Source organism: Mandrillus leucophaeus, unplaced genomic scaffold (assembly GCF_000951045.1).
Source record: "Mandrillus leucophaeus isolate KB7577 unplaced genomic scaffold, Mleu.le_1.0 Scaffold580, whole genome shotgun sequence".
Taxonomy (NCBI): domain Eukaryota; kingdom Metazoa; phylum Chordata; class Mammalia; order Primates; family Cercopithecidae; genus Mandrillus; species Mandrillus leucophaeus.
In genome coordinates this window covers 1,051,171-1,077,359 of record NW_012106253.1, presented here as the reverse complement: position 1 = coordinate 1,077,359, position 26,189 = coordinate 1,051,171, and the positions used below count along the sequence as shown (strand labels likewise).

Sequence of the window (26,189 nt, the reverse complement as noted above, 5' to 3'; positions counted from 1 at the left end):
CCTCAAGACTCCCAAAGTGCTGGGATTACACGTGTGAGCTACCGCATCTGGCCTCTGATTGAATTTTATTCTCTTCCCACAATGTAGGAATTCTCTTACAGGGAAAACAATTTTAGTCCAAATCTTATCTTGATTGTGGTCAGGATTTGATTCTCACAAAATAATAAAATGTTGTTAATCCAGTACAGGAATTGGGTATTTTAACTAGAGTATGGTTTGTGCATTTGATTGATGATCACTTTACACAATTTGCATACAAAACATTTTGCTAAGCCAACTATCAGCAAGATTCTGTGTGTATTTTTTATATATGAATAATTGATACTAAATACTGAGTTTTATTTGTCAAAAACAAGTATTTACAACAAAGTGTTTACATTTAAAAGTTATAACATTATTATTAGCTTTCAGGATACTGTGTTTTATGCTTTTCACTATTTTGAAATGACATTATAATGTAAACTTTCTTCCCTGGTTGATTTCAGAACTTGTTTGTTATAATTCACCTTCCTTGTAATTCTAAATCTATTATGGTTTTAGTTGTAATCTTAACCAAGGAATAATTTTTATTGACCACCTCCCTTTGAACAGATTTATTCACTAATATCAGTTACTTTGCATGTGGATCAGTTGGTTAGGATGATCAAAATGTCTAATTAAAATTTGAGCCAAGGCCAGAATATTTGATTTTAGAGTTTTAGATAAATCAGAGATAATTAAAAATCAACTTTTTCTCAGCCTTACACTGGGAGGCTCTGAGGTAGTTACAAAGGAAGCAAAAGAAGTGGTTCTGTCCTCAAGATAATGGAGGAGGTAGGAGGACAGAAAGATACTTACATTTCTTAAATATTTAGAGTAACCTAGAAAAATTGATCTAGAAAGACTTTGTGAAAACTATCTTTATTTTATTTATTTATTTATTGAGATGGAGTTTCGCTCTGTTGCCTAGGCTGGAGTGCAGTGGTTTGATCTTGGCTCACTGCAACCTCCCACTTCCCAGGTTCAAGCGATTCTCCTGTCTCAGCCTCTCGAGTAGCTGGGATGACAGGCATGCACACCACCAGGCCTGGCTGATTTTTGTATTTTTAGTAGCAATGGGGTTTCACCATGTTGTTCAGGCTGCTCTCAAACTCCTGACCTTAGGCAATCCACCCGCCTCGGCCTTCCAAAGTGCTGGGATTACAGGCATGAGCCATTATGCTGAGCTGTGACAAATATCTTAAACAAAATTTTGAAGAAATTAGAGAAGCAGCCAGGGGAATGCAGATGGCATATGAGAGAAGTTAAAATGCTTTAAAATGTATGGTACATAGTATTTTAATGGGTGATGAGAAAGTTTTAGTAGCTAAGATTTTGTTGAATTTAAGTAGATCAGATCTTCAGAAACCAGAGGAGCAGTATACTGGGAAGGTTAGAGGGTTTTTTTGATGTAGGATTTTTGTTATTTTGTTTTTATTTTAATTTTATTTTAAGAAAGATGGCACCTGTGAATAAGAAAGTTTAGAATAAAAATAGGCTAGAAGCAAAACTGCTAGAAAGAAAGCTACTGTGCTGTGATGTAACAGTGCTGTATCGGTTAGGTCCATGCTAGTGTTACGAGTGTAGAAATAGTGAAACCAGAAGTAAGAGTGCGCAGAGTCAGATTTCAGCATTAATGGTACCTCTAAAGGCATGTAATCAGTCCTTTTAAAAATACTACAATAATTTAGTAGTTAATTTTTATAAATGACTTAGTGTTTTTCAGAAAATAAGTCAAACCATAAGTAATAATTTCTAAACTTTTAAATACTGTAACACAAATAGCACTAAACCCTCAGCAAAGCCACATTTTGATGTTTATGCTTTTTATTGTGATAGGACACTGAAAATGTGTATGAGGAGAAGAATGGTTTAATGCCTTTTTCCAGGATGTGTTTACATGAAAATTTCTGTTTATGTTGTATCTACATGAGCACATGGTAGTCTTCCACGAAGTAAGGTTAAAGGGGAAATGACAGCCTGCTGTTTCTTTTGGCTCTTGTACTAAGGTGGTCAGCCTTCTGACTCTTATCTGAACCAATCAAATGTTCAGTACTGCTAAAACAAAGATTTTTATTCCTGGCTTTCCCTGTTATTCTTTCCTAAAATTGACTAGTCATACCCATTTTAGTGATTTTACTAACCAAAAAAGTTACAGTGTTGTAAACTAATAGTTCAAGTTTAAAAAATCAGTTTTAAAAAAATGCTACATACTGAAAATATGTATAGCAAGGTTCATTTGATTTTTAAGGATTTCAGTGGAATTTGTTAGTTATAATACTACCATTTTTGCCCTTGTAATTTCTAATAAATAGAAATACTGAGATGTGTTCCTTAATACTTACTTACCCCAAATTATCTGCAAACAATACATTAATTTAATTTGACTGGATTCCTACCTTGAATCCTTGGCTGTAGGTAAATTCTATTTTCAAAAAAACGGCTTGAAAATAAGATTAATATCTTCATTTACTAAAACTTAATAGCACTGTTCTTAGTAACTGACACCTGGTATTTACCTTGAGCATAAAGTGGAAGTAGCAATGTGACTAGTTGATGTAATAATGACAACATGATTCTAACATTAGTCTGTTCATTTTTGTGCACAGTATTATTCTAAGTATTTCTCTGATTCTTGGAAGGAACTTAGTAACATTTGAGAAGCCAGTAGCAGTTTATATTTGTATTGCTAGCTGGACAAATCAATATTAATTATAATTCATATACCAGTTACTCTATGAATTTTGCTATAAAAGTATGGATTAGGAAATATCTACAGACAGATCTTGAAAATATGGACTTCCATTTATATATAATAGTATTTATGGATTTTTCCCACTGTACATAATGCCTTCAGAAATAAAAGTAAAATAATGAATTATTTTAAATATTAATTAATTTTAACCTACTTTTAATCTACCTGATACAACAGTTCCTATTTTTAAAATAAAGCTGTGCTATTTATATTAGTTATGAATAATTCCTTTCTTCTGGAAAGAAAAAACACATCTTGGAAGTATTCAGAGTGGTATTGTATGTTACGTAATTGAAAAGTCCCTCTCTGGGAGAAGTATGATTAAGTAAACTGATAATATTCTATTATCCTACATTTGTGTGTGATGAGCTGAAAGCAGATACATTATTCTTTTTTTCCAGTAGGAGTAGCGATAGCTATATTTTCAATGGAAACTTTAAGGATTAGTAATTGTTTAGCTTTTAACGTGGAAATTTTTTTTTTTTTTTTTTTTTTTTTTTGAGACTGAGTCTCACTCTGTTGCCCAGGCTGGAGTACAGTGGCATGATCTCAACTCACTGCAACCTCTGCCTCCTGGTTCAAGTGATTCTTCTGCCTCAGCTTCCCGAGTAGCTGGGACTACAGGCGTGAACCACCATGCCCAGCTAATTTTTCCATTTTTAGTAGAGATGGAGTTTTACCATGTTGGCCGGGCTGGTCTCGAACTTCTGACCTCAGGTGATCCTCCCACCTGACCGTCCCAAGGTGTTGGGATTATAGATGTGAGCCACCGCACCCGGCCGACCATGGAAAATTATAGCCTATCTTTAACTACGTTGAATAGAGGCTTGTGAAGCACCTTTGATGGGTTTTGCAATTACATTGATGAGAAAATAGATTTATAACATTATGATGGCATTTCTGCCAATGTTAAAGCACTGCTGATAGGCAGATAAGCCTATCAGTGCAAGTATACAGGCCTGCACTGCTCGCAGAAGGCCAGGTAACATCTATTCCATGAAGCAGTCTGTCAGGGTAGGTATATTGCATTTTAAAAGTTTAAAAACATTATAAAACCCACTCAAACTACCTTCAGCAAGTAAAGGCAAAGTTTTGAAAAATTGCGGGGTTTCTTATGTAACAGGACCGAAACGAAGTTTAGAACCTGGAACTAGAAGAGCACGAGGCAACTTACTTTCTTCCATAATTTCCCTCTTTCTTCCCTTGCCTCCTTCCGCCACCTTCCTGCCATCCCTGTTTCCTACGTATTCCTTGGTAATGTCAACATCATAAGCCCAATTTTTTGTAAACTAGTGAACTCTAGGATTCATCTTTATTACCAAAACTCTTAAATCGTATCTTCTATAAATGCATATTTTTTGGTTGGCATGTAGTATAAATACAGCTTTGGGGGCCTATCTTAGGAGGCTGGAAAGGGAGCAGCTAAACAGAAACTGCCTGTTTACTGGAGCTGTAGGTAATCCTGACCACCCTGCACTAGCACTTTCTGATCCTGTTACCTTCTAGCTACCCCCACTCGCTTCAGCGACAAAAAAAGAGATTATGGCATACATTTTGAAAGTCTCCCAGAAATACTGCATGAACAAACACTAATTTTTCTTTAGCCGAAAAGTCACAATACCTTGATACTATAAAAAAAAGAAAGCTTTTCTAAACATACAGAATATTTAAACTTTAATGTCACAGAAAACAGAAAAAGAAAAAAGCATAATAACACATGTACTGATACTACATGGTTTTTCAGTATAAGACATGGAGGAATTTCATAGTAGCAAAAGTAACTTCTACTAAAGTCAGCTTTCCAATACAGATTTTTTCTTGAGGTTTTTATTTTATTTTATGTATTTATGTATGTATGTATGTATGTATGTATTTTTGAGACGGAGTTTCGCTCTTGTTGCCCAGGCTGAAGTGCAATGGTGTGATCTCGGCTTATTGCAACCTCTGCCTCCCAGGTTTAAGCAATTCTCCTGCCTTAGCCTCCCGAGTAGCTGGGATAATAGGTGTGCACCACCACGCCTGGCTAATTTTTTTTTTTTTTTCAGTAGAGACGGGGTTTCACCATGGCCAGGCTAGTCTTGAACTCCTGACCTCAGGTGATCGGCCCACCTTGGCCTCCCAGAGTGCTGGGATTACAGGCGTGAGCCATCGCGCCTGACCTATTTTATTTTATTTTATTTTTTTGAGACAAGAGTCTTGCTCTGTCGCCCAGGCTGTAGTGCAGTGGCGATAATCTTGGCTCACTGCAACCTCCACCTCCCAAGTTCAAGCAATTCTCCTCCCTCAGCCTCCTGAGTAGCTGGGATTACAAGCACACGCCACCATGCTCGGAAAATTTTTGTATTTTTTTAGTAGAGTTGGGGTTTCACCATGTTGGCCAGGCTGGTCTCGAACTCCTGACCTTGTGATCCGCCTGCCTCGGCCTCCCACAGTGCTGGAATTACAGATGTGAGCCACCGTGCCAGGCCTCCTCAGGTTTTTAAAATGACTGTTATTTTTTAAAAGTTAACATGTGCATCATAGATAACTGAAAAGGAAGCAAGGAACAAAGTCATCCATAATTACAAGTAGTTTACAGTTTGATGGTCCTTCTAGGTCCTGTGTGTGTATACAATATATAGGATTTTAATAATGAAAGAAGTGGGATAGTAGAGTGAATGTGCCTGGTCCACTGGATCATCTGTCAAAAGAAACTAAGGGGAACTTGCCTCTTCTGCAGGATACGTTGAAAATGTCCCATTTCAACCATAAAATGCTCTTTAACCAACCACAGCGTTAAGTAGCTTACAGAACAATAATGCTTTTCCCAGCATGGGGCAGATGGGTGATCTGACCTATTTATTTCTGTTTATCTTAGTGGCTTCCTTGAAGCTATATGAAAAAATAACCCACGTTTCAAATTTCACTAGGGGAATGACTTGAGTACCTTAAAGTACAGTATTAGACATGAAACACACACACACACACCCCCCTCATGTATTGTCTCATGGCAGTTAGGAATCATAATCAGATGACCTGCTTCCAGACTCCTCCAAGCCAGTTCCTTTACACCACTCTTCAAAACCAAGCAGGCTCATTTATCTTTGCTAAGGATTTAGTTCAGTCATGGCTTCATTTCTGTTTTGGATTTAAATAATTATCTTGCCTGGTAGCAGCAGTATGATAAGGAGTGAATTTGAAATTTAGGCTGTGAATGTTCATTGTATTTCTTACAATTAACTCCTTTAATCTCTCTGCTTCACTATTTTTATAAAATAAGGCCAGTAACTCCAGAGTGCTTTTGAGGATTCTGGTACATAAAATACGAAGGTCTATATGAAAATGTTAAGTTAGTAAAAATACTTCTCATTTGCCAGGAATTTTAAAATGCCATTATATTTGAATAAGCCAATAAAAAGACCTTTAGAATTGTAACCCACAGCCATCCTTAGACATGGAGACCTTTGCTAGGATTCCTCCCTTTTCTCCAAAAATTATTCTTGTGTGGTGAGGCCTCCCTGAGTTGAGAGCTCAACTCATTGGACCCTGTAACAGTTAAAACTTCTAGGTTCTGAGACGTAACTTCCATATCTTCAGAAGATAAGGAGACCTATATATTGAATTGTCTCCAACCTCTTTTGTGGTAGATGAGCTGGGAAGGAAGTGGAGGGGGTGGGTCTTGAAATAGCTAAGCTGTTTCCTGCTTAGTCACTCCTGCTGACAAATTTCTCTCCTGTTGGAGAGTAACTGGGTGGATCTTGTGCCTTACAGGTTTCTCAAACCAATGTAAGACTTTTTTTCACTTTGAGAACTGGCTGTTGCCAGTTAATTACTTTCTTTTAGCCTTAGTCAGATCTAAAATGTGACCTTTTGTACAGTCAGGATATTACACTTTTCTGATAGATAATATTAAATCATTTCATGAAGACTAGACTGCCTCATCTGTGAAATTGTAAAATTATTTATTTGAATTTATTGTGTTTAAAATAAATTTTCTTTGGATAGTTCTCAAATATTTCTTTTGTAAGCTGTATATAAAAATCAATTCAGTGTTTACATAAGAATTTTGCTGTTTGAAGCAAAAAGAACAAATCTGGAGGCATCACATTACCTAATTTCAAACTAGACTGTAAGGCAATAGTCACCAAAAATATCATGGTACTGGCATAAAAACAGGCACATAGATCAGTGGAACAGAATAGAGAACCCAGAAATGAACTCAAATACTTACTGCCAACTGATCTTCGACAAAGCAAACAAAAACATGAAGTGGGGAAGGGACACCCTGTTCAACAAATGGTGCTGCTACATGTAGGAGAATGAAACTGGATCCTCATCTCCCACTTTATACAAAAATCAACTCAAGATGGATTAAGGACTTACATCTAAGACCTGAAACTATAAAAATTCTAGAAGACAAACTTTGGAAAAACCTTTCTAGACATTGGCTTAGGCAAGGATTTCATGACCAAGAACCCAAAAGTAAATGCAATAGAAACAAAGATAAATAGCTGAGACTTAATTAAACTAAAGAGCTTTTGCACAGAAAAAGGAACAGTCAGCCAAGTGAACAGACAACCCACAGAGTGGGAGAAGATCTTCACAATCTGTACATCTGACAAAGGACTAATATCCAGAATCTACACCAAACTCCAATCAGCAAGAAAAAAAAAAAAATCCCATCAAAAAGTAGGCTAAGGACATGAATAGACAGTTCTCAAAAGAAGATACACAAATGGCCAATAAACATATGAAAAAATGCTCAGCATCACTAATGATCAGAGAAATGCAAATCAAAACCATAGTGCAATCCCACCTCACTCCTGCAAGAATGGCCATAATCAAAAAAATGAAAAAACAGTAGATGTTGGCATGGATGTGATGAAGGAGGAAGACTTCTACACTGCTGGTGAGAATGTAAACTAGTACAGCCACTATGGAAAACAGTGTGGAGATTCCTTACAGAACTAAAAGTAGAACTACCATTTGATCCAGCAATCCTACTACTGGATATCTACCCAGAGGAAAAGAAGTCATTATATGAAAAAGATACTTGCACACATATGTTTGTAGCAGCGCAACTTGCAATTGCAAAATCGTGGGACCAACCCAAATGTCCATCAGTCAACGGGTGGATAAAGAAACTGTGATATATATATATAAAATAGAATATATATATATAATACATATAATAGAATATATATATTATATATATATAAATATAATAGAATACTACTTAGCTATAAAAAGGAGTGTATTAGTGGCATTTGCAACGACCCGGGTGAGATTGGAGACTGTTATTCTAAGTGAAGTAACTAACTCAGGAATGGAAATCCAAACATCGTATGTTCTCACTCATATGTGGGAGCTAAGCTGTGCGGGATGCAGAGGCCTAAGAAAGACACAGTGGACTTTGGGGACTCCGGAAAAGGGTGGATAGGGGGTGAGGGATAAAAACGACCACAAATTGGGTGCAGTGTATACTGCCTGCTCAGGTGATGGGTGCACCAAAATCTCACAGATCACCACCATAGAACTTACTCATGTAACCAAACATCACCTGTTCCCCAATAACCAATGGAAATTTTTTAAAATTTAATTAAAAAAAAAAAAGAATTTTGCCACTTTAACTTCTTTTTTTAAAAAAAAAAAACTTAAGGGACTTTCTAAGTTACAGATATCTTTTAGGGAGCTGAATTGCCATCTTAAACTGTGGTCTGTTTCATTATGATGGATGTTTTGGACATGACTTGGGAAATGTGCAAATTAAGCCTACTCCTCCTTGCTTTTGTTAAAGAATTTTTATTCTCAGACACAACAGTATCAAAAGCCAAATGAAATTATATCATATCGCAAAATATTTGTGCTCATTTTCTCAGCAGTTAGAATTTTAAAGCCTATTTTATTATGTATTTAATTGCCTTTCATCCTGTGTTCATGAATATTTTTCTTTAGGTTTAGCCTTTCTATATGTTTTGCATCTTAGAAATTCTTTTCCCAAGCCAGTAATTGACATTGAATACAAAATTACTTTTCTCAAAATTCAGTGAGCAATGAATACGTTGGTTTTTTCCCTAATCAACAGTCTTTAGTTGTTTGTTTAATGTCTGTTGAATTAGAGAAAAAAAAGTCTACAGTGTTTCTACCGTAAGTTATTTTAAGTCTAAGAGTTTGGTCTTTGCCTTACCTGCTCATGTCTAGCTCCATTTTGATTCCAGTCTACTATTTTTCCCAAAACTTCCCTATATTCCAAGATTCATTACTCTTTAAACACACTATGCTTTTTTGCTTTCAAGGTGCTTAGAACAGTTCACACTGTCTTAGTGCGCCCCCCATGATCTTTTATTTGGAATAATTACAACACTTTGTAATTATCTTATGGCATTTACCATGTTCTACCTTGTTATTTGGTAATTTTTAATCTATTGGTCTTTTACTAGAATGTAAAGTCCTTGAACAGAGCATGTTGTACTCTGACCAGTTCCAGTGCTTTAACATAGAAGGTGAGCTCTAGTTGTGTGGCAGGCACATTTATCTGTCATTCACACTTGTGTCAGCATTTGCAGATTTATTAATATCTAACCCATATTGAGAAGATGCAAAGCTCATCCTCCAGGGTCAAAGCAGAACAGATCCATCTTCATTTTATTTTGAAAATTTTCAGACATGAAGAAAAGTTGAAGAAATTGTCTGGCGCACACTCATATACATATCACCTAGATTCTATAATTAAGCTTTTGCTCTATTTATTTTGTCACTTATCTTTCCATTTCTGGATATAATAAGAAATATATATTTGGCCTTTGCCCCCATTTCTTGGCACACAGCTTCTAGAATCTTAAAGTGATAAGTGTCTTTTTGTATGTGAATGAGGGAACTAATGGCTGGGGGAGCTCCTGGATAGCTTCTGTTTAGGGGCTGATAGCCCAGGGTAACCAATCATGTGTTTATAGAGTTGGAACTTTCAGCCTACCCCCTTAACCTCTAAAGGGGTGGAGAGGGACTGAAGGTTGAGCTGTTCTCTGAAGGCCAGTGATCTCATCAGTTGTGTTTTTGTGATGGGTCTTCGATTTAGCTGCTCTTCTGTCTTTGTCTCATAAACACACACACACACACACACACACACACACACACACACACACAGATACATATACCTCTACAGTTGACACTTGAACAACTCAGGGATTTGTGATGCTGTCTCTCCCTGCCTGCCCCCCCCCGCCGCAACATGTGAATATTCAGGTATAACTTTTGACTGCCCCAGAACTTAACTACAGATAGTCTGCTGTTGACCAAAAGCCCTATCAATAATATAGTCAGTTAACACATATTTTGTATGCTATACGTATTATATATATTATATTCATTTTGTTTTGTTTTGTTTTTTGTTTTTTTGAGACGGAGTAACCAGGCTGGAGTGTAGAGTGCAATGGTGTGATCTCAGCTCACTGCAACCTCCACCTGCCCAGTTCAAGCAATTCTCCTGCCCCAGCCTCCTGAGTAGCTGGGATTACAGGCGCCCACCACCACCACGCCCAGCTAAATTTTGTATTTTTAGTAGAGATGGGGTTTCACCATGTTGGCCAGTCTGGTCTCAAACTCCTGACCTCAGGTAATCTACCCACCTTGGCCTCCCAAAGTGCTGGGATTATGAGCGTGAGCCATTATGCCTGGCCAATACGCTGTATTCTCTCTCTTTTTTTGGAAGATCAAAGTTTATTTACTATCTGCATACAAAAACATATTGCACATCAAACAACCGAAACAAGAAAAAAAAAGATACTCTACTGAAGACTAGTGTGTAGTTTATATAGAATAAACCTTCTGGAAATTAATCTTTTCAGTAGTTCCGGTTATGTCTGAATGGACATGACTAATTCAGCTTAGTGTTTTAACTAAAGCTATGTTTGATGTTTAAATACTGTGCACTTTAATAAATAAACCAAACAAAACCTCAAGGTAGAACAGTCACTGCCAAATATCACACAGTGTCCCTGCAGATGAGAGTTTAACAAATGTATTCCATTGGTCTGCAGATTTTCCACTACATACAGCTTTTAAAAAACACGTTAAAACAGACCAGTTCCTAAACTAATGAAGAAATTACAATTCAGTGCACAGTATTTTAGACTGCGTTTTATTCTAGTTTTCCTCAGATGAAGAAGTGGTTGCATATTAAAAATGTTACAAAAGCAGCCAGTGCTTTCATAAAGAATATTACGTTAGGGATCCCACCCCACCCACCACCCCCCATCTCTGCCATATTTTGAAAACAAAATAACATTTCCTATAGCCAGCAACTTTTTAAAAATTTACATATACTATTCTCAAGGCATATCTGATGATATATTTTATAACACAGTAGGTGTCAAAGTATGTTTAACATATGATTTATTCAGGATCCCTCCCCTTTTTGAATTCCAAATGGTGGAACTGAAAGTGCGATGTAAAGATTGGCAATCCATATTCTATCTTTGGCAAGCTGGTACAAGCATTATTGTAAATGTAATATAAAAGAACTGTAAACTAGGACTTCTTCGGTTTATGAAACACCATTGAGGACTGCTGCTTCTTGACTGTTTTCTTCTTTTAAGGTATTAATCTTGTCTTCTCCCAGAGTATGCTGTAGCAATGTGATTGCCAGAAGCACTAGTTGGGCTATTTATTGCCTTTTCTGAAGGACCATGCTCTTCAATCACATCTTTTGCCTAGCCCATTTTCAGTAATTGAAGCTGTATCAGATTCAGTCATTCCATCCATCAGAACAGCATCTTCGTCAGTCCTTCGTCTACGAGACCTCATATGACGATTAGTACTGTGATAAGATTCGCTGGCATCAGTGTCTGCAGTCTCATCTGATTCTGTATTATCAAGTAAGCTGTATGGATTGCTGTCTGGATCTTTGAGCACAGAAATGATGGAGGATTTGCCACCATGTGGTCCACCACGACCTTGACCCCCTGAAACACTTTGCATCTTCCTCCTGGGTGTCTCCTGCTGTCACGCTGATGTCGGCTGTCTCGATCATCATCTCCTGCCAATGACCAATCACTCAGCTTATCTTTACCCTCAGATTCTATTTCAGAGGGTTTAGACAGCTCAGAATTTGTACTATAACTGGAGGTGTAATTAGGGCCCCGACAACCTCTGCCTCTTCCACTATAAGACCTAGAACCAATCTCTTGTAACTGCTCATCAATCTGTAGGCGTTCCATTCTTAGCTGTTTTACTTCCTTTAGATAAGCAATATGGTACTCTAAAAGAACTTGCACATTTCCAATGGTTTCTTTAGTGCCAACAGATACAAATGGAATCATACCGTCTTCTCTGGGTAGTTTATTTTCACTATCCCCTTCAATTCTCACCTGAACTGTATCAGATTTGTCTACTATTTCTTGAATAACTTTGCCATTTTTTTCCAATTACTTTTCCAGTGAGGTTCTTAGAAGCCTGAATAAAATCCTGCACAAATTCCAAGAAACCTCTAGCCTTTTTTACAGCATCAGCACTCTCTCTATAGATTCTTAATGTTTCAGTGTCTTCATCTAGCTCAATGGCGGTAACTCCAGGAACCTTCCTAGCTTGCTGAATGTTACTACCATGTGTTCCTGTTGCCACCTCCATTAAATCTTCTCTCACAACAAATTCCTCACGAAAAGCTGCTGCAAGTTGTACTTAATTTATCATTGATTTTGCAGTTGCTTCCTTTTGGGTTGTAATAATTTCACACATATTGAATGCAGGCACTATAGCTCTGATCCATGTGTTCGTAATGCATTTCTTAGCAACCACCAGTGTTCTTTTTAGAAGCTGTGTTTTTAAGAGGCAGTGGGACTGCAGCTTTGAGGAGGACTCAAAGATATCCTTTTCTATTAATACAGCACAAACAGCAACATAGATTACAATAGTTTTGGCACCTTCTGCATTGCAGAGGCCCAAATTAAAGGGTTTAAATTTATCTCCAGTATTTAATATAAATGTACTATCACTTTTTTCCTGACCTCATCAACACATTAGACATTATGAATGGTTCCTTGTATATTACGCCCCAATTGGAGTTTCTTTTTTTAACTTATTTTTATGTACCTTTCATTAAAAGGTTGTAGAACATTTTACAGATGCTAATTTTATTTCACAATGCTCCTATAAAAGTTGTAAGCTTTTATTTTCCACTTTAATGGTAAAATAGTTGCAAATGTGTATTTAATTTACTAGATCACCACTTACCATGACAGCTTTCCCTTCTTTTCACTCCTCAGTCCTCCATGACAACTCTGCTAAACAGAATTGTCTGCAGTGATGAAAATGTTTTATATCCTCATGTCCAGTATGGCAGCCACTAGCATTTGAAATAGAACTAGTGTGACTGAGAAACAGAATTATTTCTGTTTCACTAATGGAAAATAAAATATAGTCACGTGTGGTTAGTGGCTACTGTATTGGACAGCACAGCTCTCCAGTCTCCACCATCCCAACAAGCTGCTCTTGTGGTTTACCTCCTAACTGCCAAATCTAGTCAGTATGTTTCTTTGATCTTTCTCTGGCATTTGATTGACTATGTCCTTATTTTATAAACTCTTTCTTTGGCATCTGTGCCTTCACTGTCTCCTGATTCTTAACTTTTCTGTAGTCTTTTCTGTGGATGACATTGATGGTTTTAGATGTCTGCACTTGGCTCTCTTTGGCTCTTACATTCTCTTAAAGCACACGTTAGCTATTCATTGAACATTTACTGAGTATCAGTTTTGTGGTGCTAGGAAGAACTCTCCCTCCTTCAAGAAATTCCCCTGGCCTCAGCTGACATTACTGCTACAGATTATAAAATCGATCCCTTCCTCACTTCTGTGTATTTCTTCAGAAGTCCAGACTGATGTACTTAACTTCCTGTTGGTAGTTGGTTCTGGCTGTCTCATGAGTGACTCAAGTGACTACTTAGTACTGAACTTATCTCCTCCTAGTACCTTCCCCATTGAAATATATAAAAGTAAAAAACCTTCCACCTATCACTCTTCACATTATCATATATCTACTGCTTCTTCATTACAGTATCCCCCCTTATCCTTAGGGGATACGTTCCAAGATCCTCAGTGGATCCCTGAAACTCAGATAGTACTGAACCCTGTATATACTATGTTTTAGGAATCCAACAACTGAGAGGGCTACTAAGTGACTAACAGGTGGGTAGTAGATAAAAATTGAATATGGGACAAAGGGAGGATTTATGTCTGGGGCAGGATGAAGCAGGATGGTGCAAGATCTTATCACACTACTCAGAACAGCATGCAGTTTAAAACTTAAGAATTGTTTGTTTCTGGAGTTTTCCATTTAATATTTTTGGACTGCAGTTTATAGCAGGTAACAAATCTCAGATAAAGTGGGGACTACTGTATTTGTAAAGCCTCTAATCTCGTCTTTCTTTCACACATCTTCTCATATTTATTGTCCTGGCTCTCAGTAGCAGGAACCCAAAGCATAGATTCTTTTTCATTTTTCTCTTCCTGATACATCCAAAGGTTCCAATTTCTACTTGTAGCTCTTTCCCTCTTTATTAATTTATCGGCTGTACTAAGCCACTAGCATTTCCCCCAAACACCATTTCCTTTTCCTTTTCTTTGTTTTCTAGAGAGAACTTATCAGCTCTAACATCATTTTCTAGTACTCCCTTCTATAGACAAAGTCAGAATAGTTGTTTCTCCTCTTTCCATCATCATCACTATAGCTGCCTTAGATTAAATACTTCCTATGTAGCAGGCACTATTCTGAGTGTTCTGTATTATCTTATTTAATTGTTAAACAGCACAGTCTGGTATAAGTACTGAAACTCAGGCACAAAAGTTAAGAAAACTTTTTTTCTTCTTTCACTTTTGTGTGATTATTTTTGAAAAAAAATTTTTAATAGATTTTATTTTTTGGAGCTGTTTTAAATTTATAGAAAACCTGCAGGAGCATAGAGAGTTCTTATATGCCCCTTCTCCTTACACAGTTTCCCCTATTATTAACATTTTGCATTACTGTGATACACTTGTTATGATTGATGAACTAATATTGATATATTAATATTAAATAAAGTCCATAGTTTACATTAGGATTCACTCTTTGTCTCCTACAGTTCTGTGAATTTTGGCCAATGCATAATGTATCATTCAGTATCATACCATACAGTCCCATACAGCATAATTTCATCTCCCTAAGAAATGTCCTGTGTTCCACTTGTTTGTCCTTTCCCCTTCCCCCTGGCAACTAATGATCTCTTTAGTGTCTATGGGTTTTTGTTTTTTAAATAATCAGAATGTCATATAGTTGGTATCATAGTGTATAACCTTTTCAGACTGGCTTCTTTCACTTAAGATTCTTTTGTGTCATTTTGTGGCTTGATAGCTAATTTTTTTTATGAAAAACATTCCATTGTATGAGTGTACTGCAGTTTGTCCATTTATCCATTAAAGAACATCTTGGATGCTTCCAATTTTTGGCAGTTATAAATAAAGTTGATTTAAAGATTTGTATGCAGGTTTTTGTATAGACATAAGTTTTCAACTTATTTGGATAAATACCTAGCAGTGGGATTGTTGGATTGTATGGTAAGACAATGTTTTGCTTTCTAAGAAACTGCTGGACTGTCTACCAAAGTGGTTGTACCATTTTGCATTCCCACCAACAATGAAGGAGAGTTCTGTGGCTCTACATTTTTGACAGAAATTGGTGGTGTCAAATTTTTTTGTGGATTTAAATTTAAATTAAATTTAAATTTAAGTTGTGGATTTTAAGCGTTCTAATAGATGTGTAGTGGTATCTCACTACTTATCATCGTTTTAATTGTCAATTTCCTAATAACAAACGATGTTGAGCATTTTCTCGTATGTTCATTTGCCATCTGAATATCTGCTTTGGTGAGGTGTTCATTCAGTTTTTTGCCCGTTTTATAATTGGGCAAATAATTTGGGTTTCTTATTTTTTTTGTTTGTTTTTTATTTTTTTGTTTTGTTTTGTTTTTTTTTGAGACAGAGTCTCACTCTGTAGCCCAGGCTGGAGTGGAGTGGCACGATCTTGGCTCACTGCAACCCCTGCCTCCCAGGTTCAAGCAATTCTCCTGCCTCAGCCTCCCGAGTAGCTGGGATTATAGGCATGCATCACCGTGCCTGGCTAATTTTTTTGTATTTTTAGTAGAGATGGGGGTTTCACCATATTGGTCAGGCTGGTCTCAAACTCCTGACCTCGTGATCTGCCTGCCTCAGCCTCCCGAAGTGCTGGGATTACAGGCATGAGCCACCTCACCCGGCCTTCTTATTGTTGAGTTATCAGTTCTTTGTATATTTTGGATACTAGTTTATCACATACATGTTTTGCAAAGATTTTTTCCCAGTCTGTAGCTTGTTTGTTCATGCCCTTAACAATGTCTTTCACAAAGCATAGGTTTTTAAATTTTAATGAAATCCAATATATTGGGTTTTTTCTTGGATTGTCTTTGATGTTATATTTAAAAGTCATCACCAAACTCAAGATCACCTAGATTTTTTCCTCTGTTACCTTCTATAAATACTACAGTTTTGCATTTATATTTAGGTCTATGATCCATTTTGAGTTAACATATTTTTGAAAGGTATAAGATCTGTGTCTAGATTATTTATTTTGCATGTAGATAGATATCCAGTTGTTCAAGCACTGCTCAACTCATTGAAGTTCAATGAAGTCTTGAACTTAACTGTCAAGTTGAAGACTGTCTTTTCTCCACTGAATTACTTCTGTGCTCTGTTTTTAAAGTTCAGTTCACTGTATTTGTATCGGTCGGTATCTGGACTGTCCTGTCCTTGATTTGTCTGTTCTTCTGCCAATGGCATACAGTCTTGATTACTGTAACTTTACAGTAAGGTGTTTTGTTTTTTGTTTTGAGACAAGATCTCACTCTGTCACCCAGACTGGAGTACAGTTGCACGATCTCGGCTCACTGCGACCTCTGCCTCCCAGGGTCAAGCAATTCTTCTGCCTCCACCTCCTGAGTAGCTGGGACTACAGACAACGCCACCATGCCCAGCTAATTTTTTATTTTCAGTAGTGATAGGGTTTTACCATGTTGGCCAGGCTGGTCTCAAACTCCTGACTTTAGGTCATCTGCCCGCCTCAGTCTCCCAAAGTGCTGGGATTACAGGTGTGAGCCACCTTTACAGTAGGTTTTGAAATTGGATAGTGTCAGTCTTTTGACTTTTTTCCTTTTTTTCTTCAATATTATATTCAGTATTATGGGTTTTCTGCCTTTGTGTATGAACTTTAAAATCAGTTTGTCACTATTCACAAAATTAATTACTGGGATTTTCATTGAGACTGAAATTTATGTAGGTCAAGTTGGGAAGCACTTGTATTTTAACAGTATTGACTCTTCCTGTCAATTTTGGACTATCTCTCTATATCTTATTTATATGTTATGTATATTTATATTAATATATATAGTTTATCTTTTATTTATGTTCTATTTATTTGTATCTTCTTTCATGAGCATTTTATAGTTTTCCTCGTATAAATCTTGTATGTATTTTGTTAGACTCAAACTTAAGGGGTTTTGTCAGTGCTAATATAAATGGTGTTGTGTTTTAATTTCAAATTCCATTTGCTCATTACTGGTATGTAGGAAAGCAATTAATTGACTTTTGTATATTAAAAGATCCTGTGTCCTGCAACCATGCTATAATCACTTATTAGTTCCAGTGGATTTTGTGTGTTATTTAGAAGTGTGTTGTTTAATCTCCACATATTCTGAGATTTTTCAGCTAGCTTTCTGTTGTTGAGTTCTAATTTAATTCCATTGTGATCTGAAAGCATACTTTATACGATACCTATTATTTCAAATTTAAGGTTTATTTTATGACCCAGAGTGTTGTCTAACTTGGTTAATAGTCCATGAGAACCTGAGAATAATATATAAAGTTCAAAACAGGTTTCACTGGACCCGAATCAGAATGTCCAGTGCAGGGCTGCATTTCCTCTGGAGGCTCTAGGGAAAATATATTCCCTTGCGTTTCCCAGTTTATAGAGGCCGCCACCTTCCCAAGTAGCTGGGATTACAGATGCGTGCCACCACGCCCAGCCAATTTTTTGTATTTTTAGTAGACATGGGGTTTTGCCATGTTGGCCAGGCTAATCTGGAACTCCTGACCTCAAGTGATCCACCCGCTTCCACCTCCCAAATTGCCAAGATAACAGGTGTGAGACACCACACCTGGCCACTAAACAGAATTTGTTATCTGATCATGATTCAAACAAAGAATCTAAAGTTAGGGGCTCAGAAACTTTTTTCTTCCAAACAAATAAATGAACAAAGTCATTGATATGTCTTCCCTAGCCTTTGTTCTTATTCTCATCTCTAGTCTGATGTCCTTTGATTAGACTGCCTTACACTTCTGCATTCAGTAATGTGGTATGTTAATGTTTTCCTTCTCATTCAAGTTGTCAGCAGATCTCAAGGATAGAAGTTTAAGTGGCCTCTGGTAATAGTGATAATGCAAGGCCGAGAAAGGTTCTGCTGTAATATTGTGTCTCTCTTTTAGATGTTAGTGTCATAATTCTGCCAACTCAGTCAGCTAAGTATTTGGCTAGTTATTTTCATTCTCAGCTAACCAGAATGTGTTTTACCTTTTAGGTTTACCGACAAGACTGTGAAACTTTCGGGATGGTGGTGAAAATGCTGATTGAAAAAGATCCTTCATTAGAAAAGTCTATACAGTTTGCATTGAGGCAAAATTTACATGAAATAGGTGAGCGGTGTGTTGAAGAACTCAAGCATTTCATTGCAGAGTATGATACTTCCACTCAAGATTTTGGAGAGCCTTTTTAGATTTTTTTGCTCAGACCAGAAAAAAAAAACAGCTTCTAAAAAATTTTTTTCCTGGATTGTGTAAATCCTTAATATATGGAATTTTTGTGATGCAGTGAAATACTTTATGATAGTTGACCACATTTCAATATTAAATAAACATCTAAAATAGTCTGTTTAAAATGTTTCATTAGAATTTTTGTATTTTTTTTTTTTGGTAGAAATGGGGTGTCACCATGTTGGCCATGCTAGTCTCTAACTCCTGGCCTCAAGTGATCTGCCTGCCTCAGCCTCCCAAAGTGTTGAGATTACAGGCGTGAGCCACCGCTCCCAGCCGACACACGATACCATCTGAAAATGTTAGAATTCTAAGTTGTGATTTTATTGACTTTGTTGCTTGCTTTTTCTTAGGCTTTGTAACTTGTAATATGTTAAAGTGTACTATCCTAATAAACTGAATACTTTGGTATCTTAGAGAATATTTGCTTTGAGAATAATTATCATTCAATGATAAAATAGAGCACTTAAATCTCTGAGAGATACCTCAGAAAAAAATCCATTTTTCCAAGTAATGAACTCAATGTCTTCTATTACAATAATCCTGAAACTCCTGACTCTCTCACTGATGTATGAGACTTAAATAATATCATATACAAGACTAACAAATAGAAGAGGCAATTTGAGGTGGAAGATGAGGGATATTTTAAGTTTGGGACTGTAAGAGATCGATCAGGGTGGTAGGAGAAGCTTTAAGGAAAGACGCAAACCAAACCTTCTTGGAAGACTGGGAGGTTTTGCACAGCTTCAGAGAATAAAGCTGAAGGCAGCTAATTCTCTTCCCCTGAGGCTGAGGGCGAAGAGTAGGTAACAAGGTAGTGTAAAGAAATGTATCTGGATAAGTTTGTTTACGGATGTCCTCTGGAACCCAACCTTTGATCATCCAGCGCAAGACTGCTCCCTGCCAAGGAGGGTGGCAGTGTTAATGACCCACAAATCGTGTTGGCTTCAGGCCTTTGGCATTCTATCTGTACCGAATAAATACAGAATAAATACAAGCAGCGGCTCCAGTTTATCAGGACTGCACTCTCTTTTCGGCTGCGCTAAAGCCAGCAGTCCCCTAGCCATTCTCACGCAAAATACCTGCGTCTGAATACTCCTTTCATCCGTCACTCGGCCAGAGTCTGCGGGACAGACTTGGCAGCAGGTGCCCCCTGTGAGGAACGCCGCAATGGATCACGACGGAACCCCCGAAAACGAAGGTGAAGAGACTGCGCAGTCAGTAAGTCATTGGTGCTCGCTCGGGATTTCCAAGTTCAGGGGAGTACTCAAGCTAGGGTTTCATCATGGTACAACAGCTATCTGCACAACAGAAACAGTATATAAAAGTATTGAAACAACTGCCTAAAGCCAGTGGAGCCTCAGTTTCGCAGGCTCAGTTAAGGGACCTAATGCAAACTGTTGTTTCCCAAAACCCATGGTTCCCAGAAGAAGGCACGCTGGACCTAGAGCTTTGGCAACAAGTGGGGAGAAATCTTAAACGATATCATGCACAAGGGCAATGGGTCCTGGTAACATCTTTAACGTTATGGGCCTTAGTTAAGGCTGCTTTGGTCCAGCTGTACACAGAAGAGCCTAAGAAGGGAAGGGAGGAGGAACCATCACCTTATCGCCTCCTCTTCCTCCCTCAGTCCCCTTTTACCCCCTTTACTGGATAAAGATACCAAAGAGGAATCGGAGGTTTTCCCTGAGCTCCCTCCCCCAATAAATTGGAAAAAAGACAAGGGGTACGCTACAGCTATGGGACCCTGTCTTAGGCAAGCGGCATTAGAAGGGGACCTCTTGGCCTGCCCAGTGATACAAAATTGACAAGGCAATCAAGTATAGGAACCATTACTTTTTATGCTTATAAAGAGAGAAGAAAAAGCATTAGAGAAAACGGAGCTGCTAGCCCATTTATGAAAGGATTAATTGAGGCCATAGCAGACAACTTCCATATAACCCTATATGACTGGTCAGTGCTAGCTAAAAACAATTTTAGAGACCAGTCAGTACCTCCCCTGGAGGACAGAATTTGATGAATTATATAAACAGCAAACCTCTTTTTAGTAATAGCTACTGTTACAATTCCTCCCCTATCCCTGATGTGGCTGTCTTAAAATCCTATTTGGGTAGAACAGTGGCCTTTAAAGGGAGAGAAATTACAACGAGCCAATGAATTAGTTGAGGAGCAATTAAAAGCCGAGCCAATGAATTAGTTGAGGAGCAATTAAAAGCCGGCCATACAGAACCAGCAAACAGCCTTTGGAATTTGCCCATTTTCATCATTCCCAAAAGGTCTGGCAAATGGAGACTTTTGCATGACTTACAAGCTATCAATGCTAATTTGCAATCTATGGGGCCCCTTCAATGGGCTCCATTCCTCTGCAGCAATTCCTCAAGATTGGCCTATAGTTGTTACTGACTTAAAAAACTGCTTTTATACTATTCCCCTTGCAGAACAGGACAGAGAAAAATTTGTGTTTACAATACCAGCTATCAATAATGAAAGGCCAGCTGACCTATTTCATTAGAAAGTACTTTCTCAAGGAATGCTGAACAGTCCTACCGTGTGTCAATATTATGTAAATCAGGCTTTGCTCCCCAGTAGAAAAAAATTTCCTAGCTGCAAGATTATTCATTTTTATGGATGATATTTTACCAGCAGCCCCAATGGAGCCAGTACTTTTGAGTTTATATGTCTCTGTTGTAAGGAATACACAGTTAAGAGATTTAATCATAGCACCTGAAAAAGTAAAAAGTACAGATGTCCTCACCTTAGAAGTATCTTGGATACATACTAACTTCCTGGTCAATAAGACCTCAAAAGGTTAAATTAAATACTAGCAACTAACATACCTTAAATCATTATCAAAAATTGCTAGGCAATATTAACTGTCTTCACACCACCTTGGGCATAACTACTGATAAATTACAAAACCTGTTTTCTATCCTAAAAGGCAATATAGCCCTAGACTCTCCCAGGTATTTAATCCCCACAGCAAAAAGAGAAATTGAGGAAATCAAGCTATTTCTCAGAGGCAACTAGATTGCATAGACCCACAATACTCAGTCCAATTGTTTGTTTTTCCTATTAAATATTTCCCCTACGGGATTAATAGGACAAATGGCCCTGGGGCTGCACTTCCCAGAATAGGTTTTTTGCTCACATACTGGGACTAAAACACTATCTCCCTATTTCCAGCTAGTTAGTAAAGTCATCTATACAGTCAGCAGATGATGCAGTCAGTTGCTAGGTCATGACCCTGATGTCATAAGAATTCCCTTGAGTAAAAAACAATTTGAAGCAGTCTTGCCCCTATCTCTAGACCTTCAGAAAGCACTCTCTGATTATGCAGGCCATATAAAACATGCCCTTCCTGCTGACAAACTATTTCAGTTCTTATCTAGTACTCCTGTAGTTATGCCTACAAAAGTAGTTCCCTCCCCCATACCTAACTTTGTAATGCTTTTTACTGATGACTCTCATAAAAATGGAAAAGCAGCTATCTGGTGGAAACCACCTAACTCCCTCACTCCATCTAGGTTTACTAGTACTCAGAGAGCTGAGATTGGAGCCCTAATATTGGCCCTAGAACCTTTTTCCGTTCAGCCCATCAGTATTGTTAGTTACTCTGCTTACTCTGCTTATTTATTGCAGAACCTTGAAACAGCCCTCATTAAGTCTATTCTCGAGCCCACCCTGTGTGCCTTTTTTCTTTGACTTCAGCAATTGTTAGGTCAATGTACACATTCTATTTTTATCACACGTATTTGAGCCCACAGCTCACTGCTTGGCCCACTGGATTATGACAATGATCAAGCAGACCTGCAAGTTATGATGTCACTGCTTAACCAAGCCATCCAATCACATCAGTTTTTCCACCAAAATTAGAGAAACTTAACTACACAATTTCAACTTATGCAAAGACTAGCTAAACAAATTATCCTGTAAATGCCCAGATTGCTGCCTCACAGGCATGTCCCCTCCTTCAACAGGTGTTAACCCTAGAGGACTAGAACCTAATCAGTTATAACAAAGAGATGTTATACACGTCCCTGAATTTGGAAAACAAAGATATGTACATGTATCCGTTGATAACCTGTTCTCACCTAATTAGCACATGTGCTCTTCCTGGAAAGTCCACCTGATCTGTCATTAAACATCTTCTTTTAACTTTTATGTTTATGGGGCGGCCCACAAAAATTAAAACTAATAAGGGTCTAACTTATGCCAGCTCACAGTTTCAACAATTTTGTCACACTTGGAGTGTCCAACACTCCACAGGCATCCCGTATAACCCCCAAGGACAGGCCATAGTAGAACGTGCCCACTTCACCCTTAAAAATATGCTCAGAAAACAAAAAAGGGAGACTATGAGTAAAGACACTGAAACACTACTAGCACAAGCCTTATTTACCCTTAATTTCTGAAATTTAGATGATAAATTTCAATCAGTTATAGAAAAGCACTTTGCTAAAACTTCTCAAGACATAAAACCACAGTTTTATGGAAAGATGTAAATAGTAATATATGGCATGGTCCAAATGTTTTGCTAACATGGGGAAGAGGATATGCTTGTGTTCACACCCCCTCAGGCCCTCTTTGGATTCCAGCACGATGCATCAAACCATACCATAGTGGGGCTAGGACCCAACCTGGTACCAGAAATGAAGGAAACGACCCCGCAGGCCCCACAGCCCCTGCAGTCCCCGCAGCCCCCACAGGCCCGGAAGAAACGGGTTCGTCGGATGACACAGTTTCGTCGGACGACAGGAGCCCCGGACATTACCTGGGGGATGCTGAAGAAGACAACTCAGGAGGCTGAGCGAATCCTGCTTCGAACACAGACACCATTCACTCAGGAAAATTTGTTCCTTGCTATGCTCTCTGTTGTACATTGCAACTCGCGTAAGGTATTAATCCTTTTTATTCTCTCACTTTGCCTGTTACCTGTACCTGCTATACTCTATTAAGCCCATTTTCTAAATCTGCCTTTTTTTCAGCCCTATTACTTAGGCAGACATCCCCTTCCCAGCTTCTAACTGTGACTTTTTAGCTAGGAGGGATTAACATACCCCCAGTGGGGTTCCTCAGTAACAGCCATATAGAAGGATATGCGAAAACATCTCTCCTAGATAGACCCCCACTCCTGGGGGTCACTTCTTAATTATAAAAGAATATTACTAATTATACTCATGTTTGTCTCTTGTTGTTTACTAATTCTAGGATCTAAAGCCGGAAAACAAGCAGTAACTGCTATGCCTGACAAAACTGTTGCTGCACACATCTGTAGTCGTCAATCAACAAAACCTGATGCAAAAAACAGAAAAGGGGTGATGTAGGAGATTGGTCAGGGCGGTAGGAGACGCTATAAGGAAAGATGCAATTGGAAGGCAGGGAGGTTTTCCAAAACTTCGGGAGAGAATAAAGCTGAAGGCAGCTAATTCTCGTGCCCTGAGGCTGAGGGCGAACAGTAGGTAACAAGGGTGTGTAAAGGGATTTATCTAGATAAGTTTGTTTACTTATGTCCTCCAGAAACCGTGCAAGACTGCTCCCTGCAAAGGGGAGGCGACAGTGTTCATTACTCACAAATTGTGTTGGCTTCAGGCCTTTGGTATTGTGTCTGTACTGAATAAATACAAACGGCTCCAGCTTATCAGGACTGCACTCTGTCTTCGGCTGCACTAAAGTCGGCAGTCGCCTAGCCATTCTCACACAAAATACCTGTGTCAGAATACTCCTTTCATCTAACGCTCAGCCAGCGTCTTCACGACAGACTTGGCATGGGACTTGTCCAAAAAAATTCTGATCAAAAGAGGAAAATTTTGGAATATGCCAAGAATAGTGGAATTTTATTTATTCTATTTTTTGTAGGCCCATACTCTCCATCTCAAGAAACAAGATGATTGTAACATGTCCATGATTAAACTATTGGCAGATTATTGCTGTGTTAATCTCTGTAGTCTAATGAGTTCTTTGTTCTGTTCTGCTGCCTTTTATAGGTTCTTGTCCTTTCAAAAGTGTTCTTGAAAGAAACAAAGCGAATAGGCAGCACAGCACAGCTACCCCTTACCGAGCAGTCTGTGGAAATGACCCCTCACCCAAATCACGAGTTAGTTAAGAATCTAACTGGGACAATTACGATATTCCACTCACTTCCTGGTCACTTCAGCAGCCTAGTGGCATTGAGCCAAAATATACAATTCTGTGTTATTAGTGAGGAAACTTTAAAACTCATGTTTGTTATTACTTACTATCCAATTTCATTATCCTCCCTTCCTCTTTCCATTTCTATTCTCTCTCACTTGAATTCTGGCATTATTTTTAGTGGCCTCTACTGATAATACCTACCTTAGAGTACATAAAAATTATATTAAAAGAGGAAGTAGTAGTATGCATAATTTTAACAGATTCTATAACGGGTGCCTCAAAATATGTATTGTGCCATTCCGCAAATTTAAAAACTAATTGAGAACACTAATTATTTTTTTTAATTTTCTAAATGAGACCACCTTGGATTTTTATTTTTGCCATTTAGATGTTTATACTTATTTAACTTTAATAAAACATAAGCCAAGCTAAATCCCACATGACAACTCTGGTATTCTTCCCTTATATGAGCAGTGATTTTATTTGTTACCCACCTTAGAAATGTATCTGGATAAGTTTGTTTACGGATGTCCTCCGGAACCCAACCTTTGATCATCCAGCGCAAGACTGCTCCCCACCAAGGAGGGCGGCAGTGTTCTGGTGTTCAAGACTAAGAAAGTTCTAGTCTTGTTTTTCCTTCTCCCCGCTTCCCTGGGGTTTTTCCTTACAAGTTTAAAAACAAAACTTGAGAAACTACCAAAGGCGCAGGAGTTGTTCACTTTGTTGAAATTCATTAAATTAGAGAAGTCTCACTAACAGATGTATTTAAATATAGATACAACAGATAATTTCTTTTTCTCCCCTTTCCCCAAATTACAGTCAGCATTTAAAGCTGTTTATGGCTTGCCATCAGCATTATTCTGATAGGCTTGTTAGTGCTAAAATCTGTTTGGGGTTTTTTTTTTTTTTTTTTTTTTTGCCTCTTAAAGTCTAATTTTAGGATGGATGAATTCAGATGTTTACCAGAGTGTATATTTTACATAATGTTCTTGATTAAAAAGACTTGTTTGTAAATTATTCATTTTTTTTGCATATGCCCAGTTGGTGTGATAAAATTTTCATTGTCTTACCATAAAGCCTTGGTTACCAACAGGCAGAATGTAGATATTGTAAAGTTTTTTGTGAATTTTAAAAGTGCAAAATAAAGCAACCACGTTTAAGTAGATTGTCTTTTTTCTTAACAGGCTTAACGCATTTTGCTAAAATGTGGGCTTTATTACTCTCTACTGCAAGATTACTTCTTAGTCTTCAGTTTACTTACTCAGCAGCAGGATAGAGGAAGTGTAAGAACTGAGAAACTACAGCAGTGCCCCCCTCATCTGACTTTGCTTTCCATGGTATAAGTAAACCATGGCTACTATTGGCCAAAAATATTCGATGGAAAATTTCAGAACAACTTTTAAGTTTTCAACTGTGTGCCGTTCTAAATGAAATCTTGCAGC

The 26,189-nt window shown here is 37.8% G+C and overlaps 1 protein-coding gene and 1 pseudogene across 4 annotated transcripts in view; one reads left to right on the top strand and one right to left on the bottom strand.

The window, feature by feature from the left end:
- Positions 1 to 23,850, top strand: part of PPHLN1 (periphilin 1) — a 219,392-nt gene extending 195,542 nt beyond the window's left edge. For 2 of the 4 annotated variants that reach the window (XM_011999055.1, XM_011999054.1), the window contains one exon: positions 18,384 to 19,036. In XM_011999055.1, the coding sequence (XP_011854445.1) occupies positions 18,384 to 18,578 (195 nt within the window). In that variant the 3' untranslated portion in view covers positions 18,579 to 19,036. Of the gene's footprint in view, positions 1 to 18,383; positions 19,037 to 19,735; positions 19,837 to 23,192; positions 23,511 to 23,823 lie in introns of those variants that run through there. The other 2 variants (XM_011999052.1, XM_011999053.1) reach the window with 2 other exon arrangements.
- Positions 11,127 to 13,665, bottom strand: LOC105553106 (annotated as a pseudogene).
- Positions 23,851 to 26,189: the final 2,339 nt, after the last annotated feature.